The sequence below is a fragment of the Mytilus trossulus genome, chromosome 4 (assembly GCF_036588685.1).
Source record: "Mytilus trossulus isolate FHL-02 chromosome 4, PNRI_Mtr1.1.1.hap1, whole genome shotgun sequence".
Taxonomy (NCBI): domain Eukaryota; kingdom Metazoa; phylum Mollusca; class Bivalvia; order Mytilida; family Mytilidae; genus Mytilus; species Mytilus trossulus.
In genome coordinates, this window is record NC_086376.1 from 16,423,349 (window position 1) to 16,450,609 (window position 27,261).

At 32.1% G+C, this 27,261-nt stretch overlaps 2 protein-coding genes across 4 annotated transcripts in view; one reads left to right on the forward strand and one right to left on the reverse strand.

The window, feature by feature from the left end:
• LOC134714782 (phosphatidylinositol 3-kinase catalytic subunit type 3-like) overlaps nucleotides 1-27,261 on the forward strand; it is an 80,872-nt gene that overhangs the window by 27,366 nt on the left and 26,245 nt on the right. The window contains exons 16-22 of one of the 3 annotated variants that reach the window (XM_063576340.1): nucleotides 805-933; nucleotides 13,534-13,603; nucleotides 22,487-22,639; nucleotides 24,044-24,118; nucleotides 25,871-26,039; nucleotides 26,265-26,355; nucleotides 26,850-26,975. In XM_063576340.1, the coding sequence (XP_063432410.1) occupies nucleotides 805-933; nucleotides 13,534-13,603; nucleotides 22,487-22,639; nucleotides 24,044-24,118; nucleotides 25,871-26,039; nucleotides 26,265-26,355; nucleotides 26,850-26,975 (813 nt within the window). Of the gene's footprint in view, nucleotides 1-804; nucleotides 934-13,533; nucleotides 13,604-22,486; nucleotides 22,640-23,617; nucleotides 23,686-24,043; nucleotides 24,119-25,870; nucleotides 26,040-26,264; nucleotides 26,356-26,849; nucleotides 26,976-27,261 lie in introns of those variants that run through there. The other 2 variants (XM_063576342.1, XM_063576341.1) reach the window with 2 other exon arrangements.
• On the reverse strand, nucleotides 3,203-12,865 carry LOC134714780 (uncharacterized). The gene is made up of 5 exons (XM_063576338.1): nucleotides 12,771-12,865; nucleotides 11,252-11,885; nucleotides 10,558-10,713; nucleotides 4,404-4,470; nucleotides 3,203-4,080 (listed from the first exon to the last, which is right to left on the reverse strand). The coding sequence occupies exons 2-5, from the start codon at nucleotides 11,879-11,881 to the stop codon at nucleotides 3,299-3,301; spliced, it is 1,635 nt and encodes a 544-aa protein (XP_063432408.1). The 5' UTR covers nucleotides 11,882-11,885; nucleotides 12,771-12,865; the 3' UTR covers nucleotides 3,203-3,298.

A 27,261-nucleotide genomic window follows, 5' to 3' on the forward strand; every position in this document is an offset into this window, starting at 1 on the left:
TGCTTCATACTTTGTATATAGATTCCTTATGTTACGAAGTTCCCTTCTGTCACATGTCCATGCCCTTGACCTCATGTTAATGGTTCAGTGACCACTTGAAAAAAAAGTCCTGTATTGTATAGTTGCTGTCTCATTTACTATCTCACAGATCATTATTACTGATCAAGCTACATATTTTATTTTGAATAGATCAAAAATGTAAAAAGTGTTTATACATTTGGTGTATAGAATGATTGTAAGGTGTACATGTGTAACATGCAGTTGTCAGCTGACCGTTATCTTTTCATGGTTCAGTGGTCAAAGTTAAGTTTATGAATTACAGTCTTTTTTTCTTATATGCAATAGGTCAACTATATTTGGTGTATGGAAATATTTTCATTATATACATGTTTGTTTCACATGTTTTATTTATGGTTCATTTGCTCAGTGTTAAGTTTTTGTGATTTGGTCTGTTTTTATTAAGCTATAACTAATTACAGGTCAACTGTATTTGTTGTATTGAATGATTGTAATGTGTATATGTCTGTCTGGTAGGAATCATATTACCTTGTCCTCATTTTATGTGTACTTGTAGTAAAGCTTTATATTAAGGAACATCAACATAAAATCAATGGTTGTAAAAAAGGCGAGACATTTCAGTGTGTGCACTCTTGTTTTGTATACTTTCTGTCTTATTTTCTATCTTTACGGATGGATTATTACTCAAGCTTCAGATTTTACGTTGAATAAGTAAAAATTTGAAATGTTATGGGAATTAAGAATATACAGATAAATACTTGTCTAACTTTGAATAATATTTTACAGAGTGCGTTGATGCCATGTAGACTGACTTTTAAAACAAGTACAGGAGGTGAATATGTGACGATGTTTAAACATGGTGATGATTTACGTCAGGATCAACTTATATTACAGATTATAACTCTGATGGATAAGGTTAGTGATGCCTAGATAGTTGTACTTTTGTTGTGATTGAAAAAAATTACCTTACTGATTTAATGTTGATTTGTGCCAGGTGAGCCTTGTAACAATGACCGATGTTTAAGCTTGATATTATCTACAAGTATCTATGACTTTAGTTAGAATCGAAAGTATATACATATCAGAATCAAAAGCAGCCATATAAAAGCAATTTGCAATATATTATATAAAGGGCTATACAGATGGTGGATCAATCTGTAAATAAGGAAAACTTTCTTATTTGTAAAAAAAACTTCATTCTTAAAGGATTAAATCCAGCAGACTTAAAAACTTCATGAATATAAAAAAGTACATTTTGGGCAAATTTTATTATCAAATTCATGTAATCTATACTTTAAGGAGGCTCGCGGGTATAAGATTTTTAGAAAAAAAATAAACTTTTATTTTACATTACAAATTTTATTAATTACCTTTAGTAGTTGTTACTTTATCATATGGTTCAAAAATTATTCCAAAAAAATAATTCATGTTGACCCCAGGTGACTTTCAAAAAGTCAATATCATTTAAAAAGCTCTAAATTATCTCCCTTTGGTGCAAAAATGCCTTTTTTTGGCATTAAAATTGAAATGTCTTTTTTAACTCATCAGTGACCTATATTTTTTATTGTTGTTTTCGAATTAGCTGTACATAAACTAAATAATTGTAAAATTTGGGCGATTTCTGTAATTAAGTTCTTTTTTTATTTCGATTTTACCGCTATTTCTCCTATTAGTTCAACAGAAAAAAAGGACTTTTACAAAAATGCATGCTTCTTTCAAAGGCAGATTGTGAGCGTAAATGAACGGTGACCCCATTTTTTTATTTCATTTTTCTATTAAGGATAAGATAAAGTTCATTTATAGAAAAATATAGCGAAATCCTATATTAAATTAAAAAAATCATTTAGACCCGCGAGCCCCCTTAAGCTATTGTATTTATATATCTTGCCTTTTACGATTTTAATTAGATATATACTCTTTGTTTGGACATGTTTTTTTGCTTTTTGACCTTGAATGTTTGTCCCTAATATTTTATTAACTGTGCATTTGCATTCAGATATCGCTGAACAAATTTATTCGTTCATAGTATTTTAATTTACGTTTTTTGATTCAGTTAAGCCTGCCAATTGATATTTTATCATGTGGTTTTCTATGTTGTGATGTTATGCGATTGTTTCAGAAAAAGGAAGAAGGTTTGGATCCATTAAAAGGTTTAATCCCGCTGCAAATGTTTGCACCCGTCCGAAGTCAGAAATCTGATGTACAGTAGTTTTCGTTTGTTTATGTAATTTATACTTGTTTCTTGTATTTTTATATAGAGTAGACCATTTGTTTTCCCGTTTCAATGGTTTTACACTAGTAATTTTGGGGCCCTTTATAGCTTGTTGTTCGGTGTGAGCCAAGGCTCCTTGTTGAAGGCCGTACATTGACCTATAATGCTTTACTTTTTTTAAATTGTTATTTTGACGGAGAGTTGTCTCATTGGCACTCACACCACATCTTCCTTTATCTATTTCTTTTCTTTTTCTCTACTAACCAATCCATGTTATGTCCTGAATATACTTATAGATTATAGTTGATCATCTCAACGAGATTATTTTTCTCGCTTTCACTGGTACAGCGAAAGTGAGAAAAGCAATCGAGTTGAGATGACCAATGATAATCTGTTTATCGCTATTTTACCTATGATGACGTTGTCAATTTCATGTCCATTTCGTTAGCAACGCCACATGTCCTCCTTAGTTTCTAGCAATAATTTTTTCATCTCAAGCAAGAAGCATGATATGAAAATTATCACAAAAAAAGATCAAAAGAAAAATGCACAAAATAGCGATAAAATTAACTACATATAGATTCTACCACTGCATCGAGTGTGATACCATATTTATCCACTCGAAACAGTTAAATTTTCAAATTTAAAACACGAGGCTGGCAGAGTGTTTTAAATATTTAAAATTTAACTGTCGAGAATGGATAAATATCGTATTACACGAGATTTGAGGGTAGAATCTGTTTCTCTAATGATTTTCAAACAAAATGCAGGCAAACTTATTCCTTCCTCTCGAATTATCTGCAAAAAGATGTATTCTTTCTATATGACGTCATCAGACATGGTTGCCTTTTTTCAACCGTCACAAAAGGAAATTCAGAGGAAAGCAAGAAAATTTGATGTCATAATGAATTATTTAAACTTTCTGACTGATGTTCCAATTCAGATAACAAAAAAGATAAAATATTAAAAGTGAATCCACTCACAAGATCTTTCACATTCACTTTAATACCTTGCAAGAACTAGTTCATTGTGATGAAACTAAGGAAGATTGTTATTTAAGTGTATAAATCAGCATTCATTAAACACTGTAATTGAGTTTTTATCAGTAATGGCCAGTTTGTTTTGTCTGGGATTATAATTTATTCCAAATCTACATCCCAGTGATGTTAATCTCTTTGGAGTAACTTGTTTATACTTCTTTCCATCAGCTGACACATGTTGTACTGATCCATTAATACATATCACATACACACTACCATCTTGTAGTATGGTCATATCACTGGGCTGTGATGGTAACATTAGTTTGGTAATCTTGTTATTAAAGTAACTGTATTGGTACAGGTGATAACTGTTGTAATCTGTGTAAAATATACCATCACCAGAACCACACAGTCTGATAGGAGTACGATCACCAGTATCAATGGTCTTCTCCACCTCCTCTGTCTGAGGATCTATAATCATCATTCTTCTCCGACAGCCTACTACTAACTTGTTGTTTATAGTTGTGATGCCATAGCACCCGAAAGATAATTGTATTGATTTCACTTTCTGTTGATTGTTTATGTCCCATATGTCTATACTTTCACTGAAAGATATAGTAACAGCTACTGTAGAGTTATTGACTACAGTTATATCCCATGGTTTACCCTGTAGTGGTATTGTACAAACATGTGAACCTTCTGTATTATAAATCTTTATTGAACAATTATCCAATTGTATATAGGCCACATGTCCATCATTTGTTATCACAGCTTTGTTTTCTTGAAGGAATGTACTGTAAGGTATTGTAGTAAATTGCTGAATTTGGTAAAAGATATCTTGTCCTAGTATGTAGGATTTTCTTTGCTGTCCTAAAGATAAAAAGTAAATTTAAATGTTTTAAAAAAAATAAAGTAGGAAGAGAAATTCAAAAATTAGCTGGGATGTGAATATGGTATTTTACAATATTTGTAATTTGAAAACAAATTTGAATATTCTCTACTTGGAATTTAAACATTTAATGACTTAATATTGATATTTTAATCACTAATTTACAAATTGTGCTTATAAGTTATTTTTTAATCACTGAGCCCTAAAAAACAGGTATGCATTCTACATTTGGATCTCTTTTTATTAAACATATCAGTATTTGATAATTATTATATAAACATTGAAAATAATATATGTGACTTACTTTGGATATCGGGAGTTTCTCTTTGACATGTACAAGTTACACCTTTTTCAGCATAGTAGAGTAGTTTCTGAAAATAAAACAAATTTATAAGACTAAAATTTAGATTAAAATCTGAGGTCAATTGTTTATTTCTTATACATGTGATTTTTATACTAATATTATAAAGTAATATAATATGCATATTTGTCATACCATATGAGTATGATACTTGTTTGATTATTAACAGGCCGGAACATATGAGTATTTGGACCATATAGTTGGTTTTTTTAAATTACATTATAAAATTAAGGAATAATTCCTTCGTGTCATGCTCTATGCTCATTTTAACATGGGTAGGCATTATAATTGTCGACATTTTACACTGGGCGTTAGCGAGGTGTAAAATGTGGTCAAATATAATTCCTACCCATGTTAAAATGAGCATAGAGCATGACACGAAGGAATTATTTCGATTCTAATATGACAAATACAGCATGTTTATAGGTCGGAGCTTACGAAAATACAGTAAAAATGTTTGGCTTTTCCCGTTTCCTCCCCGAGGAGTCTGTGCATTACATATCATATTTGATAAGTTTAAAAACTATGAGCAGGGTAAATATATGTTGTTTTATAAAAATATATAATAAAAGTTTATGCTAGCTTCTTAGATGTATACATTTTAAAGGATAACGATGGAAATAACGTTAATATACACAGTAAGTTCGTGCGCATGTGTCAAACATATTTTTTATGCTCATTAGAACACGGCTTTGTTTACAAAGCGTAATAAGGACGTCATATTAGAAGTTTCATTAATACAAAAACTTTATCTAAAAAAACAATGATGGTTACGTGATAATGTATTATTAACCAGATTTTTGGGACAACAATGTCTGTTATTGATTTGGGGATGTACAGTGGGAAGTCGGGCGGGGAGCAATCAAATGTTGTCCGTGCATTAACTCATGAACCGTTCAACCAAAGCTTTTAAAATTTTAATATGTTGTTACTGACAACAAAATGAAGGTCAAGTTCAATAATGGCGATTTTGACTTTTACCGTTTAGGAGTTATGGTTCTTGAAAGATTGAAAAAAGGAGTTTCCAGTCGTGTCCATGCATTTACACATGAACCGTTCGACCAAAGCTTCCCAAATTTTAATATGTTGTTTCTAAAGACAAAATGGAGGTCAAGTTCAATAATGACGATTTTGACTTTTACCGTACAGGAGTTATGGTTCTTGAAAGATTGAAAATGGAGTTTTCAGTCGTTTCCGTGTATTTACACATGAACTGTTCTACTAAAGCTTCCCAAATTTTATTATGTTGTTACTGATGACTAAATGGAGGTCAAGTTCAATACTGACGATTTTGACTTTTACAGTTCAGGAGTTATGGTTCTTGTTAGATTGAAAAATGGTGTTTCCAGTCGTGTCCGTGCATTTTCTCATGAACCATTCCACCAAAGCTTTTGAAATTTTCATATGTTGTGACTGATGACAAAATAGAGGTCAAGTTCAATAATAACCATTTTGACTTTTATCGTATAGGAGTTATGGTTCTTGAAAGATCTCCATTCAAGTTGTTGCATTTACTCATGAACCATTCAATCTAAGCTTTTCAAATTTTAATACCTTGATACTGATGACAAAATGGAGGTCAAATTTGATATTGATGATTTTCACTTTCACCATTCATCAGTAATGGTTCTTGTGATATTGCCAGGACACAAATAAATGTTAATAAATCTGGTTTGCTGTCGTTGTGACCACCTCTTGTTTTATAATTTTAATACTACATAATAATTAAGCATTGATGCCATAGTTAGTTTTAATCGTTAATTACATTCGTACATGTAGGCTTGGGTTGACATTTACTTCCCCGTGGTATCATAGCTTTTTTAGCTCACCTGGCCTAAAAGGCCATGTGAGCTTTTCTCATCACTTGGCGTCCGTCGTCGTCTGTCGTCGTTAACAATTTTTCAAACATCTTCTCCTCTGAAACGACTGAATGGATTTGAATGAAACTTAGCATGATTGTTCCTTAGTATATCCTGCACAAAATGTGCTCTTCGATTTTTGATCCGTCAAAAAACATGCCCGCCGTTACTTAAAATAGAACATAGGGGTCAAATGCAGTTTTTGGCTTATATCTCAAAAACGAAAGCATTTAGAGCAAATCTGACATGGGGTAAAAATGTTCATTAGGTCAAGATCTATCAGCCCTGAAATTTTCAGATGAATCAAACAAACCATTGTTGGGTTGCTGCCACTTAATTGGTAATTTTAAGGAAATTTTGCAGTTTTTGGTCATTATCTTGAATATTATTATAGATAAAGATAAACTGTAAACAGCAAAAATGATCAGCAAAGTAAGATCTACAAATAAGTTAATATGACCAAAATTGTCAATTGACCCCTGAAGGGTTTATTGTCCTTTAATGATAATTTTTCACAATTTGTTCATCATATTTGCTAACTTTAAAAAATCTTCTCCTCTGAAACTACTGAATGGATTTGGTTAAAACTTAGCATGATTGTTCCTAAGATTATCCTGCAAAAAGTGTGTGCTTTGATTTTTGATCCGTAAAAAAACATGGCCGTCGTTACTTAAAATAGAACATAGGGGTCAAATGCAGTTTTTGGCTTATATCTCAAAAACGAAAGCATTTAGAGCAAATCTGACATGGGGTAAAAATGTTCATTAGGTCAAGATCTATCAGCCCTGAAATTTTCAGATGAATCAAACAAACCATTGTTGGGTTGCTGCCACTTAATTGGTAATTTTAAGGAAATTTTGCAGTTTTTGGTCATTATCTTGAATATTATTATAGATAAAGATAAACTGTAAACAGCAAAAATGATCAGCAAAGTAAGATCTACAAATAAGTTAATATGACCAAAATTGTCAATTGACCCCTGAAGGGTTTATTGTCCTTTAATGATAATTTTTCACAATTTGTTCATCATATTTGCTAACTTTAAAAAATCTTCTCCTCTGAAACTACTGAATGGATTTGGTTAAAACTTAGCATGATTGTTCCTTAGATTATCCTGCAAAAAGTGTGTGCTTTGATTTTTGATCCGTAAAAAAACATGGCCGTCGTTACTTAAAATAGAACATAGGGGTCAAATGCAGTTTTTGGCTTATATCTCAAAAACGAAAGCATTTAGAGCAAATCTGACATGGGGTAAAATTGTTCATTAGGTCAAGATCTATCAGCCCTGAAATTTTCAGATGAATCAAACAAACCATTGTTGGGTTGCTGCCACTTAATTGGTAATTTTAAGGAAATTTTGCAGTTTTTGGTCATTATCTTGAATATTATTATAGATAAAGATAAACTGTAAACAGCAAAAATGATCAGCAAAGTAAGTTCTACAAATTAGTTAATATGACCAAAATTGTCAATTGACCCCTTAAGGGGTTATTGTCCTTTAATGATAATTTTTCACAATTTGTTCATCATATTTGCTAACTTTAAAAAATCTTCTCCTCTAAAACAACTCATCTAAATTCAACCAAACTTCAACTGAATGATCAGTAGGGTGTATAAAATAAAGTTTGTGCTTTATTTTTTATTTCGTCAAAAAACATGGCCGTCATGGCTAAAAATAGATCACAGGGTAAAATGCAGTTTTTGGCTTATATCTCAAAAACTCCATCATTTAGAGCAAATAAGACAAGATGTTAAAGTATTTATTAGCTCAAGGTCTACCTGTCCTGTAATTTTCAGCCGAATTGGGTAACTGGTTTTTCAGGTATAATGCCCCTGAATTGATGATTTTAAAGAAATTTTGCAGTTTTTGGTTATTATCTTGAATACTATTATAGATACAGATAAACTGTTAATAGCAAAAATGTTAAGCAAAGTAAGATCTACAAATAAGTCAATAGACCACTTTCGAGTTCATCCGTCACCGGAAAAAACTCGTCAATAATACGCGCCTTTATCATCGTCATTTGTGCGTTTAGGGGGCGTCGTCACTTCCTTCCAATGTTGAGCGAGTGGTTGGAAAATTATAATTCTATATTGTACGAATTATTCGGCAAATTGAATTCTCAAAATTGACAATCAACACTGCTGTCATTAGGGAAATGTCAGTAAGTACCTACAGAGCAACCATTATTTCTAGTTTATCCTGCACAAAGACGATCACTAAGACGCTTGATGAACGTAAAAAGTGCAGGGATACAGGCGAGCCCCTCTATCTGGTAAATGACGTCATAAAGGCGTGTATAATTGACGAGTTTTTGCCGGTGACGGATGAACTCGAAAGTGGTCTATTTGACCAAAATTGTCAATTGACCCCTTAAGGAGTTATTGCCCTTTAAAGACTTTTTTTCACAATTTGTTCATCATGTTGACTTACTTTAAAAAATCTTCTCCTTTGAAACTGCTGTATCAATTTCAGCCAAACTTAGGCTAAATGAGTTTCAGAGTATCTAGTATAAATTTTATATTTCATTTCCTTGTATGTCAAGAAACATAGCTCCTATGGCTAAAATAGAACATAGGAGAAAATGATTTTTTTTTGCTTTTGAAGAAAATAGGACGATTCAAAGAACATTTAAATAAATTGAAAAGCCAAAATAATCATTGATGAGAGATTTAACCAAAAAATTAAGGTGAGCGATTCAGGCTCTTGAGAGCCTCTTGTTTTGCATTTGCAAGTCTTGGTTGTGCATGATCCTTTTCATTTACACCTTTTGTTTGTGAGTCAAAAGCTAGCCTTTATATGGCTGTGTACAGTGATAACAAGGTCTAGGGCCATTCTGATATGTTTACAGTGTTTTTAAGAAGCTCTAGATCTCAAATATCATAACATGACTGCAATACACCATATTCACAAGACAACTTAAATAAACTATGTTACTTTTCAGTGACTTCTTGTGTAACAGTTCATCAAGAAATTTTTTACTTTTTTCAGTTGACATATTGCCATTCACATGTAATAACAAATCGGTAAAGACCATCGCTAATGACCTTCGGTATAAAATATGCTTAAAGTTTTGACAAGTAAGTTAAATTAAATATGTGAAACTTTTAATTTTATTTAACTTATCTTTTTATTATAATATTATAATAAAATTATCTATATGAAAACGTCTTTTTAATGAACGGTCACACCATATGAAGAGTTTGGAAGTATTAAGAGTAAACTGTAACAGAGTGTTAATTACCCCGACTATATGCGTACGGTCGGACCATACATGGTCCAAATACTCATACTCAAATACTCATATGGTCCGGAACATAGACATATGCGTTCTGTGTTACCAGTCCAATAATCAATTGAAATTTACCCATTTTCATTGACTTTTTTGCAAAAAATCAAAAGTTAGTACCTTTTGTGAAGTCATTAATAAAACCCCAAAACATGATTTATTAACAATAAAGCTTATTTTCTATATTAATGATAATTCATTGTGATACATGTTTTGGTCTCTAAATCCAAATTTCAAATTTAAGCTAAAAAAAGGTTCAGTTTTTGGGCATTATCAAACCTACTCCTTATGTTGCTTATATTTTTAACTATTAATTTTTCACAATCTTGACAAAACTGATTTTCAAGGCAAAAAGCTTTTGTTGATCTTCCTTTTCTTGGCTGGATTCTAGTATGCTGATGTTTGGCAGAAAAAGTGGAACACTAGTTTGTGAATTCAACTTGTTCTTTTCAACCCAGATCCCAATCATTTCACAAGGAGATTGCACATATGTTGAAATAGTGCACCTGCTGCATGGAACTGATGATGAATTATTTCATGATTTAGTATTGATACTATAGAGAATTCTCTGTTGTTTAAGAAGCATTATGTTCAATCCTGCCATTTTGCAAGTGATTTGAGTCTTTAATATATATAGTGTAAACAAGCTAATTTTCACGAGCAATTTCTTTTCGCAACTTTCATGAGAAGAAAATTACATGAATATAAATCTTTGCCAAAATTTTAAACTTAGATCTTGCCTTGTCTAATTACGCCAAGAACATGAAAAAAATCTCAAAATTAAATTGATGTGAATTGTGCTAAAAAAGGCTAAAAGTGAAATAAAGTACCCACGTTAATGATTGGTTTACAGTATTTCTTAGTTGTATAACAATTACAAATACAACTATTTTAGTTGTTAGTTGATCTTAGCTGATAGTAAAGCCATTTTTTAACGTGATAACTTACATTCATTGTTGTCTGTATTCCTTGTAAAGTTGTGTTTACTCCCTGGAATGATCCATGTATATTCCATCCAATTCCTTGCAATGACGTATTAAGTCCATGGACTGTTGTGCTTAATGTTTGAAATGTAGAATTCAACTCTTGAACTGTTAGTGTAATCTAATAAAAGAAAGATTTATAAGACATTTTAGTGAGTAATAATTCAGTTCCCCATTTATGTTTAATTATGATCAACATTTAACTTTTTAAAGTTTACAAGGTTATGTAGCTGTTCAGATGCTTTATCAAAATGTTTTTGATCTCTTTGTAAAGTCCATATTTATTGGAGTCTTATTTTCTTAATAACAATTCTTATTTACACAGATGAGCATTGGATGTGTTGAACTCACTTAAGTTGAAATCCCAGAAAATTGAAGTTTTTTGTTGGTCTATCCAAAAAAGTCATGATTGATTAGAAATCTTGATTATCACTTATACGATTGTGTCATTATCTCCGCCATCTTGTTTACATTGGTTACAAAAAGAAGTTTAGTCAAAGTCAACTATTGAAAAAAAAACACCTTCAAGGACAACTTCTCCGGAAGTCTTCTAAAATAATCAAATCAACATATTCCTAATATGCAAATAATAATAGAATTATAAGTGATATAACAAGATATTTTCTAGTTTCCCTTATTTCTTAAAAACACTGTAGTACCTGATCCAACTGCTTGTGAACATCCAAAAGGTCAATGAAGTATTTAGTGCAAAGTTGTTCATCCATCGGTCTATTCTTTATTCTGACCAGATCATCTTGTTTGCTTGAATCAAGTTGTAGAACAAAACGTGTGATATGTGGCCACAATGCATCATATTCATGTTTTGTTATGCCACATTTTGTGTTGTGGCTTAAGTAGTCATTCTTGTACTGCCTGAGCATTTTGATTGCTAGTTGTTCGGCTGGCCCCAGGGTGCAGCAGTTAAGAAGAATAAGGCCTGCCAGGGTGATGTCGAGATCCTCCAGTTGGACAGATTTAGCTGTATATTTACAGTAACAGTAATGTTGACCTGGCCCTGGGTTTTCTGTATACAGCAGGTCCCATTGACAGTAGTTGATTGGCAGGGTTCTGTTACTGATACAGTTACCATTGTCTTTACAACACTTCATATATCTGTGTCTTAAATGGAACAGGGTATGGACCACTGGCTGACTGTTTAAATAATCTTTAAAGCATGCTACTCCATGGTTAGTGTAATTGTTCTCTAGCTTATGTTTAAATACTGGAGTAACAACTTCAAGTATAGTAGACCCTATAACAAAGAAACGTCTTCGGTCTTCTCTGTCCATAGTTCTAAAATATATTTTATTTTAATATAATATTTCTGTAAACAAAAATCAACAAAACATATTTGATATGCATGAATGATTTTGGTCAAACTGTCTGTTAAAGTCCTGTTATAAACAACTACAAATGTAACCGGACTGTGTAGGCCCTTCTTGGTAAGTTAGAGTGGTTTTACCCCCTAGTCTTGTCTGTTGATGCATTCTGTATAGGGACAAAGGTCCAGTCTAAAATGACCTTGACACCCATAAGTATTTCATAAAAGTGTAAATAATCTCATCATATATACCAGGACTAAGTTTTAGATATAAAACAGACGCGTGTTTCGTCTACAAAAGACTAATCAGTGATGCTCACATCCAATAAGTTTTAAAAAAAAAGCCAAATAAAGTACAAAGTTGAAGAGCATTGAGATCCAAAATTTCAAAAGTGTTTCCAAATACGGCTAAGGCAATCTATGCCCTTAGTATTTCAAACAATTCAAAATTTTGTAAACAATTAATTTATAAATAACAATATCAATGATAATTCATGTCAGTACAAAAAGTGATGACTACTGGGCTTATAATCCCCTTAGGGAAATAAATCTCCACCAGCAGTGGCATCCACCCAGTGGTTGTAAATAAACTCATCATAGATACCAGGACTAAATTTTATATATATGCCAGACGCGCGTTTTGTAATCCACTCTCTGAAATTGATGTCTGATTTTAATGAAAGTCCTACCCAGCCACATTGGTTATATTTCAGTGTTTATGTTTGGTGCATTCTAACTTTCACTTTTAAATTTATCCTACATGATTCATATTATACATTTTAATGAATAGCAGTGTACATTTATGTTTAATATTTTTATAGAAGTTTGGTTTTGTTAATATCAATTTACTGATTTACCTTTTACATTATTATTTTTTAAATAATATTTTCTTTCACTTCCCAATTGAGGAAAATGGCTGTCTATTATAATTGGAATTCCCCTTTTCTATATTTAACCTATCAGATGACTGCATTCAAAGGGAAATAACTCAAAATCTTTACCAGCTACAAATCAATTTGTTAGATTGCTCTTAAATTTCTTATAACTTTTTCTAAAATCAATTTAACAAAATTGCCCTTTATGAGATATGAGAAATGCAATATTTGTTTAAATGTATTCATACATTTCAGACACTTTTAACAAGATTAAACCTATTTTAAAAAAGGCAGAATATTTCTTTTGTCAGGTTTTCTTTTATATCTTAAAATATTTTTGTAGCCGCGATATGTTGCTGCTTTAATTAGAGGAAGTTTATTGTCTGCTTGTATGCTTAACAATTTGAAATATTTGAAGACTTTAAATATATATGTATTTTTAATCATCATTTACTCCTTTTATTTTATTGTCCTGAATATGTGTGGAATATTTTAACAAATATGAACATGATGAGGACATCATTCAAATAGTTAATTATCATAATCTTAATAGAAAAGATAGAGTCTACTGGTTTATCTTTGTATGTCTGTCCAAATATTTGTAAAGTATACAAATCTTTGGTCTGTCCTAATGTAGTCCCAGTAAATTTACAACTTACTGTAACTGTTGTTTTATTGGTAGCTGTAATTTTTTGCCTCCCATTATAAATTATATTCAACTTTACTGATTGTATTTTATTTTCAGTTACTTCAGACAGAAAATTTAGACCTCAAACTAACACCATATAAAGTATTAGCTACAAGTAGCAAACATGGTAAGTGAATTACATAATTATACTCCACTTTAAATGAAATTTGCTAGAGTGAAATCTCCCTGTATTTCCTTCCGACTAACTAGAGCATCTTTATGCTTGGCCAGCAGCTTGCATTGGCATTGAAAGTGTGTGGTCTTGTTTGTCTGTTCAACACCTGGATATTGTTATCCATTTTAAATTTGTTGATTGATTGATTTAAATTTCGAGACCCTTGTTTCCCCAGTTCCTCTGTACAGAACAAAATGACATTGAATATAGTTATCTATATTAACTTGTTACTTGCAACTATTTTGTTATATGTGGGATAACTCCTTTCTGTTTGCTAATATTTGCAATTTTACAACATGTCGAATAAAAAAAATATTTTCATCCCATTTACTGATATATTTTTATTTTCTAGCGAGGATGTTCCATGCATGTTATAAGGTGCATTCTTATTTAAATCTGGCTTAAAGTATATTGATTTTGGGTGGTTGGTTATGCAGACAGAATAACTTGTGGACATGATAAAATGCTACCTAATTTGTATAGTCAAATCCTATAGCTTTTACCCAGATCTATTATTCTTCACAGGAGTATTAACAACAACAACAACAATACTTTATTTTAAGAGGGTTACACAGTTAGCTATATAACAAATCTTCCCTGAGGCCCTCGTAATGAAAAATCAAACAAAACACAAACATATACTAGTACATTGCATACATACATTAGCATAAAAAGTCAAGTGTGATAATAATGTTCAATACAACTTGATAAAATGTGATGAAAAAATAAACATGATGACATGATCAGTTTTTTATATTATTTATACAGCTAGGTTGATTTCAATAAATGATCTGTTATTTTGTATTTGAAAGAATTAATATTTGTAATATTTCTTAACGGTATTGGCAAATTATTCCACAAGAATGGTCCAGAATACATAAAAGATTTTTTGAATAATTCTGTTTTTGGTTTAGGGAGTATGAGGTTTCCTTGAACAGCATTTCTCAAGGGGTACGGATTTCTGCATATTACAATGTCATATATGTTGAAATTGTTCATCTGTTATCAAAGAGTTGTTTTGGGGGATATATTCACATTTTTCTTCCACTTTAAGTTATTGCAATAACCCTGTAAATATTTCCTAGTGATTAGTCTTAAATTATGCATTCAAGTCATTTCAGACCTTTTTTGGGTAATACACTTATTTGGCCTCATCACCTTTTGGATTTGAGTATCACTAAGTCTTTTGTAGACAAAACACACGTCTGGCATACCAAATTTGATCCTGGTATGTATGATGAGTATATTTACAACCACTGCATGGGTCGATGCCACTGCTGGTGGAGTTTAAAATCCAATATAGGGTATCACCAGTCCCGAGTAATTATATCATTGATATGGGCTTTTAGCTGTATTGTCATAACTTTTAGGAATTTTGGTCCTCAATGCTCTACAACTTTGTTCTTCATTTGTCCTTTTTATACGACCGCAAAATTTGAAAAATATTCGTCGTATATTGCTATCACTTTGGCGTCGTTTTCGCACTCTAACTTAAGTAAAAGTGAATAGAAATCTATGAAATTTAAACACAAGGTTTATGACCACAAAAGGAAGGTTGGGATTGATTTTGGGAGTTTTTATCTCAATATTTTAGGAATTAAGGGCCAAAAAGGGCCCAAATAAGCATTTTCTTGTTTTTCGCACAGTAACTGTAGTAAAAGTAAATAGAAATCTATGAAATTTAAACTCAAGGTTTATGACCATAAAAGGAAGGTTGGTATTGATTTTGGGAGTTTTGGTCCTAACAGTTTTGGAATAAGGGGCCCAAAGGGTCCAAAATTAAACTTTGTTTGATTTCATCAAAAATTGAATAATTGGGGTTCTTTGATATGCTGAATCTAAAAATGAACTTAGATTTTTGATTATTGGCCCAGTTATATAAGAATAAGGGGCCAAAAAGGGGTCCAAATAAGCATTTTTCTTGGTTTTTGCACCATAACTTTCATTGACTTTAGTATAAGTAAATAGAAATCTATGAAATTTAAACTCAAGGTTTATGACCATAAAAGGAAGGTTGGTATTGCTTTTGGGAGTTTTGGTCATTGATATGGGCTTTTAGCTGTATTGTCATATCTTTTAGGAATTTTGGTCCTCAATGCTCTACAACTTTGTACTTCATTTGTCCTTTTTATACGACCGCAAAATTTGAAAAATTTTCGTCGTATATTGCTATCACTTTGGCGTCGTCGTCTGCGTCGTCCGAATACTTTTAGTTTTCGCACTCTAACTTAAGTAAAAGTGAATAGAAATCTATGAAATTTTAACACAAGGTTTATGACCACAAAAGGAAGTTGGTATTGATTTTGGGAGTTTTGGTCCTAACAGTTTAGGAATAAGGGGCCAAAAAGGGGTCCAAATAAGCATTTTTCTAGGTTTTAGCACCATAACTTAAGTATAAGTAAATATTAATCTATGAAATTTTGACACAAGGTTTATGACCACAAAAGGAAGGTTGGTATTGATTTTAGGAGTTTTGGTCCTAACAGTTTAGGAAATAGGGGCCAAAAAGGGGTCCAAATAAGCATTTTTCTTGGTTTTTGCACCATAACTTTCATTGACTTTAGTATAAGTAAATAGAAATCTATGAAATTTAAACTCAAGGTTTATGACCATAAAAGGAAGGTTGGTATTGATTTTGGGAGTTTTGGTCCTAACAGTTTTGGAATAAGGGGCCCAAAGGGTCCAAAATTAAACTTTGTTTGATTTCATCAAAAATTGAATAATTGGGGTTCTTTGATATGCTGAATCTAAAAATGAACTTAGATTTTTGATTATTGGCCCAGTTTTTAAGTTGGTCCAGATGGAGGTCCAAAATAAAACTTTTGCTTGATTTCATCAAAAATTGAATAATTGGGGTTCTTTGATATGCCAAATCTAACTGTGTTAGTAGATTCTTAATTTTTGGTCCCGTTTTCAAATTGGTCTTCATTAGGTCCAAAGGGTCCAAAATTAAACTAAGTTTGATTTTAACAAAAATTAAATTATTGAGCTTCTTTGATATGCTGTATCTAAACATGTACTTAGATTTTTATACGACCGCAAATTTTGAAAAAATTTTCGTCGTATATTGCTATCACGTTGGCGTTGTCGTCGTCGTCGTCGTCGTCGTCGTCCGAATACTTTTAGTTTTCGCACTCTAACTTTAGTAAAAGTGAATAGAAATCTATGAAATTTTAACACAAGGTTTATGACCATAAAAGGAAGGCTGGTATTGATTTTGGGAGTTTTGGTCCCAACATTTTAGGAATTAGGGGCCAAAAAGGGCCCAAATAAGCATTTTCTTGTTTTTCGCACTATAACTTTAGTTTAAGTTAATAGAAATCTATGAAATTTTGACACAAGGTTTATGACCACAAAAGAAAGGTTGGTATTGATTTTGGGAGTTTCGGTCCCAACAGTTTAGGAATTAGGGGCCAAAAAGGGACCCAAATAAGCATTTTTCTTGGTTTTCGCACCATAGCGTTAGTATAAGTAAATAGAAATCTATGAAATTTAAACATAAGGTTTATGACTATAAAAGGAAGGTTGGTATTGATTTTGGGAGTTTTGGTCCCAACAGTTAAGGAAAAAGGGGCCCAAAGGGTCCAAAATTAAACTTTGTTTGATTTCATCAAAATTGAATAATTGGGGTTCTTTAATATGCTGAATCTAACTGTGTATGTAGAATCTTAATTTTTGGTCCTGTTTTCAAATTGGTCTACATTAAGGTCCAAAGGGTCCAAAATTAAACTTAGTTTGATTTTAACAAAAATTGAAACCTTGGGGTTCTTTGATATGCTGAATCTAAAAATGTACTTAGATTTTTGAATATTGGCCCAGTTTTCAAGTTGGCCCAAATCGTGGTCCAAAATTAAACATTGTTTGATTTCATCAAAAATTGAATAATTGGGGTTCTTTGATATGCCAAATCTAACTGTGTATGTAGATTCTTAATTTTTGGCCCAGTTTTAAAATTGGTCTAAATTAAAGTGCAAAGGGTCCAAAATTAAACTAAGTTTGATTTTAACAAAAAATAAATTCTTGGGCCTCTTTGATATGCTGAATCTAAACATGTACTTAGATTTTTGATAATGGGCCCAGTTTTCAAGTTGGTCCAAATCAGGATCTAAAATTATTATATTAAGTATTGTGCAATAGCAAGTCTTTTCAATTGCACAGTATTGTGCAATGGCAAGAAATATCTAATTTCACAATGTTGTGAAATAGCAATTTTTTTTTTAATTAAGAGTTATCTTTCTTTGTCCAGTATAGTAAGCAAGAAATATCTGCAAGAATTTTTTTAATTGGAGTTATCTTTCTTTGTCCAGAATCAACTTAAATCTTTGTTATATACAATATACAATGTATATTCACTTTTTACTACCAACTGATAAATTTAAATAATCTTTACCATTCAGTGATAACAAGCAGTTTTTTTTACATCTTAATATTTTATGATGTATTTAAATGAGTAGTAATTGTTGCAAACTCCATTAGAATATTTTAATTGAAATTAGTTTTGGAATAAGGGAAAGGGGGATGTGAATAAAAAATTGGGTTCAATTTTTCTCATTTGAAATTTCATAAATAAAAAGAAAATTTCTTCAAACATTTTTTTGAGAGGATTAATATTCAACAGCATAGTGAATTGCTCTAAGAGAAAACAAAAATTTTAAGTTTATTTGAATACATTCATTCTGTGTCAGAAACCTATGCTGTGTCAACTATTTAATCACAATCCAAATTTAGAGCGGAATCCAGCTTGAATGTTGTGTCCATACTTGCCCCAACCGTTCAGGGTTCAATCTCTGCGGTCGTATAAAGCTACGCCCTGCGGAGCATCTGGTTGATTATGGGCTCAGTTTTCAAGTTGGTCCAAATCAGGATTCAAAATTATTATATTAAGTATTGTGCAATAGCAAGAAATTTTCAATTGCACAGTATTCAGCAATAGCAAGAAATCTTCAATTGTACAGTATTGTGCAATAGCAAGAAATTTTCAATTGCACAGTATTGTTCAATAGCAAGAAATCTTCAATTGACAGTATTGCGCAATAGCAAGAAATATCTAATTGCAGAATATTGTGTAATAGCAATCAATTTTCAATTGGAGTTATCTTTCTTTGTCCAGAATAGATATTTGTGCAAAAGCAAGATATTTTCAATATTCTTTGTAAATTTGAGTTATCTTTCTTTGTCCAGAATAGTAGTTGAATCAACTTAAATCATTGTTTTATACAATATACAATGTATTTTCACCATTACTACCAACTGATAAATTAAAACAATCTTTACCATTCAGTGATAACAAGCACTTTTTTTACATTTTAATATTTTATGATGTATTTAAATGAGCAGTTATTGTTGCAAACTCAATAGAAATTTGAATTGAGATCAGTTTTGGAATAAGGGAAAGTTTTTCTCATTTAAGATTTCATAAATAAAAAGAAAATTTCTTCAAATATTTTTTTGAGAGGATTAATATTCAACAGCATAGTGAATTGCTCAAAGGCAAATTTTTTTTAAAGTTCATTAGACCACATTCATTCTGTGTCAGAAATCTATGCTGTGTCAACTATTTTTAAATCACAATCCAAATTTAGAGCTGAATCCAGCTTGAATGTTGTGTCCATACTTTCCCCAACCATTCAGGGTTCAACATCTGCGGTCGTAAAAAGCTGCGCCCTGCGGAGCATCTGGTTCTCTTTTTAGCTCACCTGGCCCGAAGGGCCAAGTGAGCTTTTCCCATCACTTGGCGTCCGGCGTCCGTCGTCGTCGTCCGTCGTCCGTCGTCGTCGTCCGTCGTCCGTCGTCGTCGTCGTTAGCTTTTAGAAAAATCTTCTCCTCTGAAACTACTGGGCCAAATTAAACCAAACTTGGCCACAATTATAATTGGAGTATCTAGTTTAAAAAATGTGTGGCGTGACCCGGTCAACAAACCAAGATGGCCGCCACGGCTAAAAATAAAACATAGGGGTAAAATGCAGTTTTTGGCTTATAACTCAAAAACCAAAGCATTTAGAGCAAATCTGACAGGGGTTTAATTGTTTATCAGGTCAAGATCTATCTGCCCTGAAATTTTCAGACGAATCAGACAACCCTTTGTTGGGTTGCTGCCCCTGAATTGGTAATTTTAAGGAAATTTTGCTGTTTATGGTTATTATCTTGAATATTATTATAGATAGAGATAAACTGTAAACAGCAATAATGTTCATCAAAGTAAGATTAACAAATAAGTCAACATGACCGAAATGGTCAGTTGACCCCTTTAGGAGTTATTGCCCTTTCTAGTAAATTTTTTACCATTTTTCGTAAATCTAAGTTATCTTTTACAAAAATCTTCTCCTCTGAAACTTTTGGGCCAAATTAATCCAAACTTGGCCACAATCATTATTGGGGTATCTAGTTTAAAAAATGTGTGGCGTGAATCGGTCAACCAACCAAGATGGCCGCCATGGCTAAAAATAGAACATAGGGGTAAAATGCAGTTTTTGGCTTATAACTCAAAAACCAAAACATTTAGAGTAAATCTGACAGGGGTTTAATTGTTTATCAGGTCAAGATCTATCTGCCCTGATATTTTCAGACGAATCTGACAACCCTTTGTTGGGTTGCTGCCCCTGAATTGGTAATTTTAAGGAAATTTTGCTGTTTTTTGTTATTATCTTGAATATTATTATAGATAGAGATAAACTGTAAACATCAATAATGTTCAGCAAAGTATGATTGACAAATAAGTCAACATAACCAAAATGGTCAATTGACCCCCTAAGGAGTAATTGTCCTTTATAGTCAATTTTTAACACTTTTCATAAAATTGGTAAATTTTTATTAACATTTTCCACTGAAACTACTGGGCCAAGTTCATTATAGATGGAGATAATTGTAAGCAGCAAGACAGTTTATTACAGTAAGATTTAAAACACATCACCATCACCAAAACACAATTTTGTCATGAATCCATCTGCTTCCTTTGTTTAATATTCACATAAACCAAGGTGAGCGACACAGGCTCTTAAGAGCCTCTAGTTTGGTTGGAGTGTCACTGATTAATCTTTTGCATCTGGCGTAAATGCAAATTGTAATCCTGATATCTATGATTAGTTTATTATACCCCCGCTTTAAAAAAGAGGGTGTATACTGTTTTACCTCTGTCTGTCCTTCCGTCAGTCTGTCAGTCAGTCCATCCGTCCCATGAATATTTTTCGTCGCATTTTTCTCAGGAACTACAATACAAGGATTTCTGAAATTTGGTTTCAGGGTTTATCTAAGTCAGCTATACTGTGTGATGCGTTTTCAGATTCATCACTCAACAACTTCCTGTTTACCGAACACTTGCATATTTTTACCGACCTGCGCAGAAATCTACAATGTACTTCCTTTTTCCGGTTTTGTTTGTATGAATGTTTGAGTAAAATATATATTTATAAGTCTAGTATAAATAGGAAGGAACGCAATACCAATTTCATTTTTAATAATTCCTTGATATGAAAAAACGTTACCTGATGATAGCGTTTCTTTGTTTACATTGCATATGACGTCATAACTTAAATAACGTCACAACTAAAATCCCTAACAACAGAACTAAAATCGGAAACGTTATGGTATTTCCGTTTCTTTTTTTTAACAAATATTTAAGTTACAAAAAAATAATTCATACAGACTTCGTCCCCATTTACAGGTAATGCCTGCCTCATATTATTATCCACTTGCTGCGGGGGTATCATCAGTGAGCAGTAGCTCGCAGTTTCACTTGTTGTTTAATCTTGTATCAATCAAATTTATTGTATAAGTTATTGAAAGCTGTAAAATAATGACCAAGGAGCAACAAGTACTCTGGTGATCTTTCTTTCTTATAACAAGAAAGATAACACATTGTTACTGTTAATACATTATTGGAATAAACAGGTATAACAATGTATTCCATTTGAAAAAAGAGTGAGGCATGCTATAATTACATTTTCATTAAGGAGTTATCAAATAGAGATTTTCTTCAATATTCAAAGAGTAACAGACACATAGCACCAGTACGGAAGAAATGGAGGGGGAGTTGTGGGCTTCAGAAGGATTTGATTGTAATAAGGGAAACATCAATTCATAAAATTATACCTGTAAGAAAGATGTGATTTTGTCAATGAGAATACGAAAATATCTGTGGTCATTTATTATAACTCAGATATAACAGGCTATTATTTGAACTTGGAATTATTTTTAATCATGGAATTTGCATAGTTTAAAATTTTTAATAAATTCCATGTTTTTTTGGTATTATAATCTTTTGAGTGGTTAATAACACTTTCCATACAATGTATTTTGGTAAGATAGTGTTGTTCGCAGCACAGTACATTCTATTGAAAAAATACTATTTTCTTTGTAATAGAAAGTGTTGTGCGCAGCACAGAACATTTCAGTACAGAATAAACGTGGAATTTATTAAAAATTTCTATAACAAGAAATCAAGCAAATCCCATAATTAAATATAATTCCAAGTTCAAATAATAGCCTGTTATATCTGAGTTATAATAAATGACCAAAGATATATTTCTTATTGTCATTGACAAAATCACATCTTTCTTACAGGTATGATCTCCTGGTGCAGGAATTTCGCTACATTGAAGACCTGTTGGTGACCTTCTGTTGTTGGTTTTTTTCTTTGTTAGGGTTGTTGTCTCTTTGACACATTCCCCATTTCCATTCTCAATTTTATGTTATATATTAAAAAATGACCTGATTGTATATGAAAAAAAATCAACTCAGCTATAATGTGTCTTAAGAATGAATATATTTTCAATTTGATTTATTGTCCAAATTTAAGAAATAGAAGACTCTTTACATTTATATACTTTTGTTAAACAGGTTTTCTTCAGATGATTGAAGAGTGCCTACCTTTAGCAGAACTATTAGCAACAGATGGAACTATACATAACTTTCTAAAGAAACATGCTCCAATGGAAGGAGCAGCATATGGTATCTCACCAGAGGTTATTGACAACTACATCAAAAGTTGTGGTAGGGTTTAATTATTGACTGTAAACACTCTTATTTGATTGTTTTTGGGTTTTTTTGGTGTTTTAACGCCACTTTTGGGCTTATATGTGTTGGATAGTTTTTATTGGTGGAGGAAGCCTTAGTGCCTGCAGAAAACCTCAATCTTGGATAGAAAAACTGACAATCCTAGTCAATTTTAAGATGGGAGTCGAGTACACCTGCATGAGTTAAGTTTTATTTGATAACTTCAGTGTTTTGTTAGTAATTACAGTAGTAGAACTACTTAGACCACTTGGCCACTGAGGTCCCTCAATCTGTAAGTTTGTCAGTCGAATTTGGATTTAAACCTATTAATTATTTGTTTCCCAACTCTTGGTTAATCTGGTTGACCTGAGAACTAGCATTTTAGACAGCTATAAGGTTAATATTACCAAAACGTTCATACACACTTGTATTAACTTAGTACAAGACGCACAAAATAATATACTTCCCACTGCTTCTTTGGATTCAATTATTTTCTTAGGATTTATCATTAACAAAAAAATGCTGTTTGTCGATATTTGATTTTGTGGTTTTGATAATCTCTGCATACAAGGCATATAGAGCATTTTATTTCATGGTACACATGTACCCACAAAACCCACAAAATATAAAATCTTTGTTTGAAATCACATAGTTCATCTGTAAATGTAAGAGAAGAACAGATTTTTTTCTTACATTTACAGATGTTTTTCTTTCTCAACTAGGATCAGGTTTAGAGAATAGCAATGTGTTCATGATAGCAAACATTTTGTATTGGAAAAAAAGATGATGGTGAAGTTTGTAGTTGCACTGAACTATAAAGTGAGCTATGTTTACTCCTTAAGAGTAGATGATATCTACGTTAAAATGTGTTGTTATATATAATTATTATAATTATTTAATACAGCTGGCTACTGTGTAGTGACATATTTACTAGGTGTTGTTATACATAATTGGTAATCTAATTCTTTATTACAGCTGGCTACTGTGTGGTGACATATTTACTAGGTGTTGTTATATATAATTGGTAATCTAATTCTTTATTACAGCTGGCTACTGTGTGGTGACATATTTACTAGGTGTTGTTATACATAATTGGTAATCTAATTCTTTATTACAGCTGGCTACTGTGTGGTGACATATTTACTAGGTGTTGTTATATATAATTGGTAATCTAATTCTTTATTACAGCTGGCTACTGTGTGGTGACATATTTACTAGGTGTTGTTATACATAATTGGTAATCTAATTCTTTATTACAGCTGGCTACTGTGTGGTGACATATTTACTAGGTGTTGTTATATATAATTGGTAATCTAATTCTTTATTACAGCTGGCTACTGTGTGGTGACATATTTACTAGGTGTTGTTATACATAATTGGTAATCTAATTCTTTATTACAGCTGGCTACTGTGTGGTGACATATTTACTAGGTGTTGGTGACAGACATTTAGATAATTTACTTTTGACAAAAAATGGTTAGTAAACACAACTTTTTATGATTACAAAATAGGATGAAAAGATAACATTGGATATATAGGGATTTGAGAACAATACTTCATAGTTGGATATCAATGTTTCACCACAATTGTTTTTGATGCAGATCATTTATATATGTCCAGAAATCTTCTGGTCTTTTTTGTGTTGCTGGGTTGCTGTCTTATTGAGATACATTTTGCCATACGATAATGGACTTCCCGATTAGATTTTCCTCTGAGTTCAGTATTTTTGTGATTTTACTGTTAAGTGCTCTTTTTAGCTCACCTGGCCCACAGGTCCAAGTGAGCTTTTCTCATCACTTGGCGTCTGGCGTCATCTGTCGTCGTCGTCGTCCGTCGTCGTTAACTTTTACAAAAATCTTCTACTCTGAAACTACTGGGCAAAAGTAAACCAAACTTGGCCTCAATCATCATTGGGGTATCTGGTTTTAAAAATGTGTGGCTTGACCCAGCCAACCAACCAAGATGGCCGCCATGGCTAAAAATGGAACATAGAGGTTAAATGCCGTTTTTGGCTTATAACTCAAAAACCAAAGCATTTAGAGCAAATCTAACATGGGGTGAAATTGTTAACAAGGTCAAGATCTATCTGCCCTGAAATTTTTAAATGAATCTGACAACCTGTTGTTGGGTTGCTGCCCTTGAATTGGTAATTTTATGGAAATTTTGCTGTTTTTGGTATTTATCTTGCATATTATTATAGATAGAGATAAATTGTAAACAGCAATAATGTTCAGCAAAGTAAGATTTACAAATAAGTCTACATGACCAAAATGGTCAGTTGACTCCTTTAGGAGTTATTGCCCTTTATAGTCAATTTTTAACCATTTTTCGTAAATCTTAGTAATCTTTTACAAAAATCTTCTCCTCTGAAACTACTGGGAAAAATTAATCCACACTTGGCCACAATCATTTTTGGGGTATCTAGTTTAAAAATGGGTTGTTTGACCCAGCGGACCAACCAAGATGGCCTCCACGGCTAAAAAAAGAACATAGGGGTAAAATGCAGTTTTTGGCTTATAACTCAAAAACCAAAGCTTTTTGAGCAAATCTGACATGGGGGTGAAATTGTTTATTAGGTGAAGATCTATCTGCCCTGAAATTTTCAAATGGATTGGACAACCTGTTGTTAGGTTTCTGCCCCTGAATTGGTAATTTAAGGGAAATTTTGCTGTTTTTTGTTATTATCTTGAATATTTTTATAGATAGAGATACACTGTAAATAGCAATAATGTACAGTAAAGTAAGACCTAAAAATAAGTTAACATGACTAAAATGGTCAGTTGACCCCCCAAGGAGTTATTGTCCTTTATAGTTAATTAATAACAATTTTCATAACATTTGTAAATTTTTACAAGCATTTTCCACTGAAACTACTGGGCCAAGTTCATTATAGATAGTAACAATTGTAAGCAGCAAGAATGTTCAGTAAAGTAAGATGTACAAACACATCACCATCACCAAAACATTGTTGAATATTGACATAGACCAAGGTGAGCGACACAGGCTCTTTAGAGCCTCCAGTTCAGATAGCTCTTAGAATAATATGTTTGAATTGACTGTTACAGGGAAATGCTTCAAAATATTTCAGTTTTTGTGTCAAAAGATAATGAAACAAAAGAATTTCAGAAATGAATCCTCTATTATATTTGACCATTTCTTTTATTTCCAATAAAAAAATTCTGTATAGATTATTGGATATTATATATCAGACATGTTATTTTTTTTTAGGAAAATTATTCCATGTAGATTTTGGTTATATACTTGGACGTGATCCAAAGGTTCTTCCCCCACCAATGAGACTCAGCAGAGAAATGGTAGACGCCATGGGCGGAACAAACTCTGATCATTTCCATGACTTCAAGAAACACTGCTACACTTCATTTCTTGCTCTGAGAAGGTAAATGCATATTTTTCATTGGAATGTAATGGGGAAAGATTTGGTAATGATTGAAAAAAGACTAGTAAAAAACTTGCTTGATAATTGAATGAAGAAACAACTTTGTGATTTTAAGTTACCATAGTAATGATTGAAGGAAGATAGGAAGTACTTGCATGTTCATTCAGTACAGACATTGAAGAGTCAAATAGTTTAGGGTGGTGTATTTTTTCTATATATTTACAGGTCTGCCAATCTGATATTGAATTTGTTTGCCCTGGTTGTAGATGCCAGCATTCCTGATATTGCACTAGAGCCCGACAAAACTGTGAAAAAGGTAATGCCTTTATGTAATTAATTTTTAGAATTTTGGGGCTGCCTCTAGCTAGATATGACATTTGTTTAAACGTTAATTTTATTGTCCACTTGACTATCCAGTGTTTGTAATTTGAATATGTCTTTTATTATTTTAATATAAGCAATTAGAAATAGTATATATACAGTTTTACATGATGCAGTTCAATAATCTTATTTTGTAATGATAGATGAATTATTGCATTGAATCTGTATCATTGATTAATATGCGTAAGAAGGAGGCAAATCTATCAAAGTGAGTCAAACTCAATAAATGGAAAACGATCTAACATAACTTAGGCAAAAACGCAAAATACCTAGTCTTCTAAACACTACATAGAAACTGAGCAAACATGCATCCAGTAAAAACTGATCTTAGGTGCTCAGGAATGAGAAGCAGATCCTGTTCCATATGATGCAGCTTTGTTTGTTGTGATTGATTTAATACATTAATTACTTTATGTTGATATTTCTCAGGTACAAGATAAATTTGTTCTCCATTTGAATGATGAAGAAGCTGTACACTACATGCAGAACTTGATTGAAATCAGTGTTACTGCTATGATGGCTGCTGTGTTTGAAAATCTACATAAAATGGCTCAGGTAGGTACAGTGAAACTGCAGGCCTGTAGGCAGGAATTTCCAAGGGGGGTTCGTTGGACTCACAAACTGGACTTTATTAGTCACAATTCGAACAGAACATTGCCTTTAACAGTGCTTATTTGTTTTCAAGGGGGGTTCGGACGAACCCTCCAAACCCCCTCTACGGGTATGAACTAAACATTAAGAGTTTAACAATAACAATAAATAGGAAGATAAAAGAAGCAAATGCTATTTGTACAAACTAACAGTATTTGTTCATTGTTATTTATTATTGAATATTATGCCT